The 9,920-nt window shown below is 38.5% G+C and overlaps 1 protein-coding gene across 2 annotated transcripts; it reads right to left on the reverse strand.

The window, feature by feature from the left end:
* Window positions 1-5: 5 nt before the first annotated feature.
* On the reverse strand, window positions 6-3,955 carry timm23a (translocase of inner mitochondrial membrane 23 homolog a (yeast)). Of its 2 annotated transcripts, none has more exons than XM_015021243.1 (8): window positions 3,298-3,955; window positions 3,076-3,218; window positions 2,902-2,960; window positions 2,722-2,815; window positions 2,453-2,537; window positions 1,954-2,012; window positions 1,718-1,828; window positions 6-673 (listed from the first exon to the last, which is right to left on the reverse strand). In XM_015021243.1, exons 2-8 carry the CDS (start codon window positions 3,182-3,184, stop codon window positions 555-557), a joined length of 636 nt encoding a protein of 211 aa, XP_014876729.1. In that variant the 5' UTR covers window positions 3,185-3,218; window positions 3,298-3,955; the 3' UTR covers window positions 6-554. The 2 variants fall into 2 exon arrangements, with proteins under 2 accessions (XP_014876729.1, XP_014876721.1); XM_015021235.1 differs by having other exon boundaries at window positions 3,076-3,225; window positions 3,298-3,954.
* Between the last annotated feature and the right edge of the window lie 5,965 nt (window positions 3,956-9,920).

Genomic DNA, 9,920 nt, shown 5'->3' on the forward strand with positions numbered 1-9,920 from the left:
AATGTCTGTGAACATTTCCGTTTCATTTTATTCCACTTTATCAAACAGCGTACTTGATGGAGAAACACGAAAAGTAAGCAGTTCCGGTACAGCTTTACGGTGACTTCCACTCTCACAGAGCGGAAACCACTAACATACGTTTTAATAATAAATACAAGTCATCAGACCATCAGGATTTGTTCCATTTTTACAGGTGGCGAGTCTTTCAGTCTGAAAACACCTCGTCTGGACCACACTCCGGGTGCTGTCCCATAAATTGGCTCATTTAACCTAAATGTCTCTCAGCATGGCATCACTGGAGACGGACAACTCATTCATAAACAATACAACTTAAGTGTCAGGATTTCATACCATGTCCTCACTGATCGGGACTAACACAAATGATCTGGATTTCCAGAGGAATTAACTTTTTCTCTCAATTCCCAGAATGCTTCAGGGCGAGTGACAGGAGTCGGGAAAAGAACACCGAATTTAACTCAAACCTAGCAGTTTGTGGTTAAAGGCTGTGTCCTCCAGATACCCCTAACGACGAAGTAGCTACGGCGTGGAAGAGGCTAGTAGAGGCGGGACGAGGGCGAGGAGCCGGTGAGATGATCCCAGTTGTTGTAAAGAGCGTAGGCACCGGATACGGCTAAACCAACCAGACCTCCACGGGCTGCGCTCTTTAATCCCCCTGAGAGAAAAAAATGAATGGAATCATCATCATCATCTCTGAAAACGATCATTAGACATAATATGAGGTGTTTGGTGAATAAGACCTAACCTCAGGATGGGAACTCAAAGAAATCTGCTCAGTTTGAGCTTTAGAAGGCTTTCTAAAGATCATCTTAGAATCTGCATAATTATTACTCTGTCAACTGTTTGTTACAACATGCCCAACCTGTTATTTTCGTCGTATATATAAATTTACTATCTTCTTGATGCCTACCACAGGTTTCCATTTAAATAGTGAATAATAAATTCATCTTTTAGATGAGATGTCAAAAAAGAGCACTGTTTGAGAACATTTACTAAGCAGGGAGAAAACCCCTCAAGAAATACATTTTTTAATATAAAACAAATATTTTTATATTAATAATTAGCACGCCAGCAATTCAATCCCACTTACAACCGAGTTCGAATGTGCTGTGTGAAAACTCTTAACAATCCAGATAAAATAAATCTAACTGAAGCTTTTTTATTTACTATGTGAACATGAATGTTGAAGCAAAGTTTATGCAAAATTTTAAGTCACTCATGACTTCCTGTTGCCCTGGGATGTAAATACGATATGATCCAGAGGCTAATTTCTCTCGGACAATTCAAAAGGAGAAAGAAAAGAGAGCATATTCTGTTTCAAAATTACTGGTATCTGTACATGATGACTCTATAAAACTCAAGTATCGGTTCCATCATAATCAGGAAAGCTTTTTTTTTTTGTATGTTGAAATTAAATAAATAGTAAGTTGACATACAAAAACTGCATAAAATCAAAGTTTGCACCCAAAAAAATTCACAAATAAAATCCAAACTCCTTCATTTGGCTCCACATTTAATCAAGAAAAACTGTATAAACGCTTTCAGGTTTCCAATTAAAAAAAACATTACTTTTCAATTTTATTTTGAGAATGATTATATCTTCATAATGTAGATTACGTTGATGAAAAATGGTAAAAAAGCATACTATTATAAACATGATGACCAAATTGATGCCCAATGCCCAAGCAGAGACACCTACCGCTGGATTTGAAGAGCATTCCTGTTAACGTGCCAGCAGCCACTGTGTTAATGTCATCTTCTGCCCCTCTGGCTTTCTCTATCGCCACACCAAAAGCACTATACAACAGAGCTGCAAGGACATAATAAAAAAAAAGCACCAGAGTTAAAAAGACAAGACTTTGCAAAGGCGATTTAAAATAAACAACCCTTAAAACGTTTGGTTTGGTAACAGTTAAGTTTTCATTCTAATCTTACCGACAGAGCCTAGAGAGTTGGCCCACGAAGCCCCCTGCCTGGTGACCATGTTCAGAATTCTGGTGAAGAAAAAGTAAAAACATTTAGAGGGGAAGTGATTTAAGAGGAAATAAACATACAGTACTTTGCAACAGTTTCCACACCCTTCACGTTTTTCAGCATTTCATCATGTTACAAGCACAAACTATTGCGTATTTTACAGGTATTTTATGTTATAGACCAACACAATGCAGTTCATAACCATGAAATAGAAGCAAAGGGACACATAAAAACAGAAAAATCCAAAAACTGTGGCATACACGTGTAATCATCCCAATTCTCTTCGGAAGTAACCTTACACATTTCATCTGCGAGCCACAATTCGTGTCGGAAAATCTGTCCAGGGACGATTCCCTGTGAAGTTACTTGTGAGCTTCACAAATCTCGTTTTTATGGAAAAAGTATGAATACTTTTGCAAGGCAGTACAATTGACATAGAGTGGACTGTGTCCATGCTTACTGTACGTTGCGAGGTTTGGACCATGCCATGTCTCTCGTCTCCTTCAAGCCCATCCTCAGACCATTTAAAGCTCCCAGTGAGGCTCCTGTGTTAAGAGTGAGGCAAGACATTAGCTCCAGTGTGAGTACACTGAAAATTTTGAGTATAATATTCTCAGCATTGGAAGTATTACTTCTGCTAAACCTGGAAAGAAATTTTACAGACTTCACCAGCAATTTGTTCCCACTTAAATAGATAAGGTTTACAGATGAACAGGAGTGGTTACTCACCTGTCATACACGAGCCTCCAATGGTGAAAAAAGCCAGTTCAAATCTCCCTCTTGTCTTGTTGGCCCCTGTTGGTAAAATGAACTCATCTGTGTCCTGCAACACAACCATTTTAGATTAGCACAGACAGGAGGAAAATAAAACTCAACAGTTTTGCGTGGTGATAGTGAGATGAAATCTACCTGAACCAGGAAACGAGGGTCGACGTTGAGATAAGGTGAAAGAGGACTCATGCCTGTCACTGGAATACAGAAGCAATCCGAAGTTTTAAAACCATCTGCACCACACTGCATGTGAGCAATGTGACAGCGGCTAACATTACTGTGTTGTTACAGCTAGCATCACAGGATACTTACGTGGGACACCGGCGAGCTCTGAGTTGGAGTATTCAGGAGCACCACCGCCACCAAAGAGACCCCCGAGTCCCCCTTTAAGTCCCCCCGAGCCCTGAGAGTTGTTGTCCATTGCTGTAACCCTCTCTGGAGACTCAGACTAGAGCCTGTAAACTAAAAGAAGCTAGCTGAGCCGAGGCGGCTAACCTTAGCAAGAGATGTCGTAACACAAAGTAAATTACAAACCTTCTAAAAACGTGCAGCTGGATGTTTCCAACACCAGCAGAAAAAATCCAATCCGAGAATATTCTGTATTCCAGTATAATCTTTCTTACGAAGGCAACGTTTACTACTAAGAAACTACTGAGATTCTCGTGTGATCATGTCCCTGACCTCCAGCAGCACGCTCTGCCGTAAAGCGGTCACCGGTAACAAACTGTTACGTCAACAACCAAGAAGTTCAAACTTAAAATTAAAACTCCCATTCCCCAAAAATATTTCACTATGTATAATGTAATGCCTAAATATTAAAAGTCGCAGTGAATTTTAAGCGTCAAATTTTTGTTTTTTTCCCCCTCTTCAATAAATTCATGAACAAATTTACGACAACTCAATGACTTTTGGAAACGGAAGAGTAGATCTCATTGCCCTGTAAAAATGATACGACAGCGCATCCGCCCTGTTACGAGTGGCAAATCCATTTTGGATACCTATATATAGGATTTTCTGAATAAAACGAGCACTAAAGTTTACCTTCTGCCAATATATTTATCACTCGTCTATACCTAAAATTATTTATGTTGATTTTGTAAGCAAACAAACAATTCTTCATATTCAAATTAAGAAAGAGGAACCACTACGAAACTCAATGTGCTTAAATTGTTACTTTAATTTTGCTATCGGAATATTACAAATAAATTAGTTTCACTCAGTTTGAGTAATCTTGATTAAAATATTTATTTAATTTTTTTGTTTTTCCAAAAATGTTTTTCCGTGGATATGAAATCTTAATATAATTGTTGTTGTCATTGTTTTTTTTTGTTGTTTTTTTTTTATACAAAATTATCCATGACTTGTCAAGTCATATTTATAGCGTGTTGCGAATGGCAATTTTTAATAAGATCTATTGTCACAATGAAAGAATAGACTCCTAGACATAACTGTAAGTCATACTAATGCTAATTATTTAAAAAATATTAAATATTTCATAACTTATTTATGAAATATATATATATATATATATATATATATATATATTTTTTTTAGGGGGAGGTGGCCTTATTTACATGGGAAGAGGACAAGGGAGAGAAAGCGGAGAAAGACGGGTTTGAAATACAACTTTAGAAGTCTATCATTTATGAGCTTCAGTATTATTTTTGAAAATGTGATGAAATTGGGTAAACATGAAATAGTCCTTTAATTTAAAAACAAGATAGAGTCTGATAATATCACAACTAAATTCTTATCTTGACATAATGAGCGTAAATCACATTTTTACTTGTTGCATGAAATAGCTGACATGCTGTCTTATAATTTTAACTTAGATTATTAAAACATGCTTTTTTCAAAAAGGACAACTATTCATTTTGAATCCATTTGTACAGAAATGAAAACTTTAGGAACTCGACAGATCATCCAAAAGTCTGTGTAGGCATTTTCCTTAGGGGATACAGGTTTGTAGTCCTTCATTTTCCTTATCTTACCTGTTTCAGCTTTTAAACGCATCCCGAAAGCAGCTGTAGTTCCTGACATGCTACACAGGGAAGCAGCAAAGAGCCAGCAGTCCAGATGAGACCAGAAACATTGAGTCAGGCTTGTTTATCCTGGTCCTCCTCAGTCTCCTTTCTAATTAGGCCTGATTTGATTAAGTGATTTAGTTTAATGGGGCCCAGAACATGCAGATACAAGATAAGATAGCGTGACGTTATGAGAAATTGAGGTAGAAATGCTCAATTGATTTAAAGGCATCTTCCATGTGATTCATATCAGTCTTTATGATGCAACCCTTATTCAGAACATCCTTCTTGCATGTGCATATGCGAAGACGCAGGTTCACCGCGGCTCTGCCCAGGCGGACATCTGCTGCCGGTCAAAGGGGACAGAGACTCTGAAGGAATGCAGTGTGTTGAATTTCACAAATAACAGAGCGTCTTATTTGGATGCGGCCATTGTGTGTGTGTATTCAGAAGGGGCCAAACGAAGCGATGAAGTTTGCCATTGTCGCCCAGTGTGGGTGTTTTCAGACTCTCTGGCATGATGTGTGAGTTAGTGTTCTGTGTTACTGCCCAGTGTGCCCACTGTCTTTCCCACAATGCGCCATTCAGCTGTGGGCCTCTCTCTCTCCGCTCTCAGATGGAGCTAGCACACATTTTGTGCTTCTGGCTAATCATCATCACTGGGGTACAAACCACATTTTTACTTGTTGGATGAAATAGCTGTGATGTCATCTCTGTTATCTTTTTTCAGGAACTTTTCATCCTCTCCCTCCTTGCTTTCTACTTTCTCTCTCTCTCTCTCCAGCTCTCCCTCTCTCTCTCTTTCATTCTGTCTCTCTGAGCTCCCAAACACAAAAGACAGAGAGGCCACGACAGGACCCCAGTGTAAGCCGGTTGACAAGGAGACAGTGTTGGGTCTTTAAACTGCCTCCGAGGGGTGTGTGGAGTTAGGGGGAGTTGGCCTTATTTACATGGGAAGAGGACAAGGGAGAGAAAGCGGAGAAAGACGGGTTTGAAATACAACTTTTGAGCAGCTTACAGGACTAAAATCACTCCTCCTCCGCTCAGTCATCAAATATTTACCAGGCAGAAGAAATCTGGAGCTTTTCATTATGTGAATTCATGCAGTGCTGTGAAAATATTGATGTCCCCTAACAGATTTCTCATTTTTTGGTTTTGTTTTGTCAAAAACTAAGTATATCAGATCATCTAGTAACTTTCTATGCCATACAAAGATAACCAGAGTCAAAATAAAACTGGGTTTTAAGTTGTGATTAGTCACATTTTGTTGTCAAGCAGAGTACAGTTTCACTCGTCACATCCAAGCCGATTAACTGCCTCATCAATTGACTGAAGAAATCACTTCAGTTACTGACATAAACCTGCTGCAGAGGAAATTAGTCCAGAAGCACACCTGCGACTCATCCATGAGGTCATAGAAGAACCCAGGACAACATCTGAAGCACCGCAAGCCTCCTTCACCTCGGTTAAGGTCAGAGTTTATGATTTAAAAAAGCAGCAGCAGACTGGGCATAAAATGGCACCCAAAGGAGAGCTTAAAGGTTAAAACCACCGCTAACCAAAAAAGAACACAGAGTTCTGGCCCACATTTGCCAAAAACATCCTCCCACAAGCTCATGAAAATGCTGTGTGGATTGAAGAGACAGTTAAGTTGAAGCTATGTTTCATTATTATCACAGTCAAACATGGTGGTGGTCTGAAATTACTGTGTTTTGTAGTTGATGTAACCATTGAATTCGACTCTGTATCAGAAAACCCTGTGGGAGAATGTCCAGACATCAGTTGGTGATCTTAACCTCAACAAAACACTAAGTGAAGATTTTCAAGTGGCCTAGTCCAAGGCTGGGCCTAAATCCAATTGAGATGCTGTGATATGAGGCTAAACAGACCTTGTCACACAAGGGAACCCCAAATCAACTCTGCAAGAAAAGGATGTGGCTAAATTCCTTAAAATGTAAAAGGCTTATTACCAGTAATCCCACTTAATAAGTGGAACAACTAGCTTTTCAGTTTAGCTGCAATCTTTAATAGGATACTTAGAATTGACTCTGTTTTGCCATTTGTACTTTTTGAGATATTTTAGCCTACTTCATGTTGTCGGCAACAAGTGTGCTGATGATGAGGCCAAGGTTTGGCTATAGTGAAATTGAATTTAACTTTCTAAAGAAAATGTAAATGACAGGTAAATGATTTAAAAATCACTGAGAATTTTTTTCTCCACTTAGGGCTCAGTTCAATAACTTTCCCCCCCCTAAATAAATAAAGTTTACAAGATGCTTTTGGTATATACTCAGGCTATTTTTTTTTTTTTTGTCTGACATCAAAACTGGATTTGGTAGATTTAAGTTTGACAAACAAAATAGCCAAACCAGAAGAAATCTGCGAAGGGCACATGTTGAACCAACCTGTCTTCCCCTTTCGCTCTCTTCTATTATTTGCCTCACGCAGACACTGACACACACATGCGCACAATCACACTTCAATTGTGAGCTGTGGGAGCTGTGGGAACGCTGGGCCCCCGGTGCTGGCCGTGCTGAGAGCTGACTGCAGAATACATTACCAGCTGCTTTTAAGAGGGTCTCATTCCAAGAGAATTGGGGGGGTGAGGGGAGAGGTATGAAAAACAGCACAAAACTGGAGAGAAAACAGGAAAAGCAAAGACGAGAGCACATAGACACACACACACAGCCCAACACTCGTGGAGACCCCACCCATTTTAATCCACACATGCACACAAACAAACACACACAGTCACACTTTAATACCCCCACCCCTCTTCTCCTCTCTCGCTATCTCCACTTGTGCTTCTTCCTGTCCAGAGGATTGTCAGCAGCGGTCACATTATGTCCTTTCTCTGTCCGTGATCAGGGGGTTGGGGTTGTAGCCACAGAGCAGGATCAACTCCAAACATGAAGTTCAATATCAGACCTCCCCCCTCCTCTTTCTCCCCTCTCCCACTCCCCAACTTTACAATGAAAGCAGGAAGGGCAGGGAGAGGACGAATGAGCCACCCACTGCTGCATTCACCACTGAAAACCCCCACGTGATTCCACTTTTTTTTTCTCCTTTTTTCTGCGTGTGAAACTTTTTACATGAGACTTTAAAGGGAATTTTCGCTCTCAAACTCAGAAGCATGAGGATTGAACTGTACAAAAAAAAGGGGGCTTAAAGATGAGCTCAAGCAAATGTAAGTCAACAAGACATGTGTAGGGTGTTAAAGCTTAGTTTTTCCCGAGGCTTTAGGGACAGACTCTGATCCCGTCTAATATTTACTTTTGCAGATGTTCGAGGGCGAGCTTGCACTATCAATTTTCCTTCAATTCCCCGGTCAGCTCGGCCTTCAAACCTGCATCTCCCCTCCCCTTCGTTTTTCTGTTAAACATGTGCATGCCTGTGAGAAACCATGGTGAGTTGGGTGTTTTCTTCTCTCTTATTACTCACTTGGATGTGTGTGTGTGTGTGTGTGTGTGTGATGTCCACTTGAATTGCACAGGAAGAAAAAAAAAAAACAGAAAAGGAGAAGTGGGAAAAAACACAGTTTGGCCTTTTCCCTGCATTTTGGCTAAAGAGTCCACTTGGTGTTTTTTTTTTTTTTTTTAATCCTCTGTGAATCTAAAGAGTTTTTGGCGATTAGTATGCAGAAAGGAAGCTGTTTTGCATAATTAAGTGCTACAGAGAAGAAGCAACAAAGTTTGTTAGTTTTACATCTAAGAGTTTAATACTTGAACAAATAGTTATTCCTCAGATAAAAGTTAAAAGATCATCATTCAGCACATGTTTTTTTTAAACCGTCTTAGACACACTTTTTATTCTTTAAAAAGGAGGCAGAGACAGATACCATTAAAGTGGTTAATAATCACAGAAGTGGTAACAGTTAGTAACCTAAACTTGGCACCAAAGAGTAGATTAATGTTGTACTACACTGTTAATTGTCACACTCGTTGTCGTATACAAAAAAAAAGGCACAAAGGGCAAGCAATGCTGATCTCATAGGCTCAAAAAAGTTAAAACAGAGAACTCCAGTTTATCAGGAAATAAGTATTACTGATGGCACATGAAGGATAGTTTGACCTTAAACTGATTCTTTATCCATAATAAGGCATAATTTCTCTTATCTGAAAATGTTATTTAATGTTTTTTTTTTTTTTGGTGTACAAAATAGAATATAAAAATACAAATATTGGTACAGAAGATATGACTGCATGGTTTTCTTTCATTTGAAGGCATCACTTGGTTTGAATGTGTGAAAGTAAAATTTCGCTTCTGGACAAAAGGCAGATACACATGAAAAACAAGAAGATAAAAATAACAAGCAACACAAAAAACAAAGATAAATTTAACACTGTTCTTGTTTTAAAGATGCTTTTTAGTTGCTGCATCATTACTTTAGCTCATACTTCAGACTGCAAACAAAAGTATTGGCACCCCTACTGAAAAACAGATGTAAAATATATTTTAAAGTAAATCATTTTCATTTATTATCTCTTAATGGAAATTGCAGAAAGCTCCACTCTTTATCTTCAGTATATTCAGTCAGTGGGGAAAAGTCTAATGTTAAAAAAAATGTGGCCTCCCCTTTTTTTTGTTTTTTGCAGACACAGTTTAGTTTCTAAATTGAAACTTTTAATTCATAACCCCATTTAATATTCTAATAGAGTTCAAACCTGACATGACCCAGACTTAATTCTCTTCAGAATGAGAGAGAAAAAAGAACATTCTGTTCAAATGAATCAGATGAGCCATTTTGAGGTTTACCAAGTCTCCATAAAAAAAGAAAAGATTAAAGATGTGTGAGACTTTAAATGGAGCTGTGATCAGACAACGCTCAGGACAAACTTTTTGTAACAAACTGGGTGCAAGGCATTGCAAAAATTTTTAAATAAAGATTTGATAGATTATATATGCTGTATATAATCCAAAGCATATCGTCAGATCAACACACTGGACCATAGAAGCAAATAAAAAGTATTAAGAATGCAGTAAGAATAGATTACTTTTTCTCCCTCTGAAAAAATTTACTTAACTTAAATGATGAAACAATCAAACATGTTCACTGTTATGATACTGCAATACTGATAAATATATTCAAAAGGTTCGTATGCATCTTTGCAAAGGGTGCAAACAAATTTGTAC

The sequence above is a fragment of the Poecilia latipinna genome, unplaced genomic scaffold (assembly GCF_001443285.1).
Source record: "Poecilia latipinna isolate Pla-1442-1.1 unplaced genomic scaffold, P_latipinna-1.0 Scaffold84, whole genome shotgun sequence".
Classification (NCBI taxonomy): domain Eukaryota; kingdom Metazoa; phylum Chordata; class Actinopteri; order Cyprinodontiformes; family Poeciliidae; genus Poecilia; species Poecilia latipinna.

Excerpts from the sequence above, each read along its gene's own strand:
- timm23a (XM_015021243.1), bottom strand. The coding sequence starts at position 3,184 with ATGGACAACAACTCTCAGGGCTCGGGGGGACTTAAAGGGGGACTCGGG. Across the intron at positions 2,013-2,452 it reads TCCAAACCTCGCAACGTACA|AATTCTGAACATGGTCACCA; the intron begins GTAAGCATGGAC and ends TTTCTTCACCAG. Across the intron at positions 674-1,717 it reads AATGCTCTTCAAATCCAGCG|GGGGATTAAAGAGCGCAGCC; the intron begins GTAGGTGTCTCT and ends TTTTTCTCTCAG.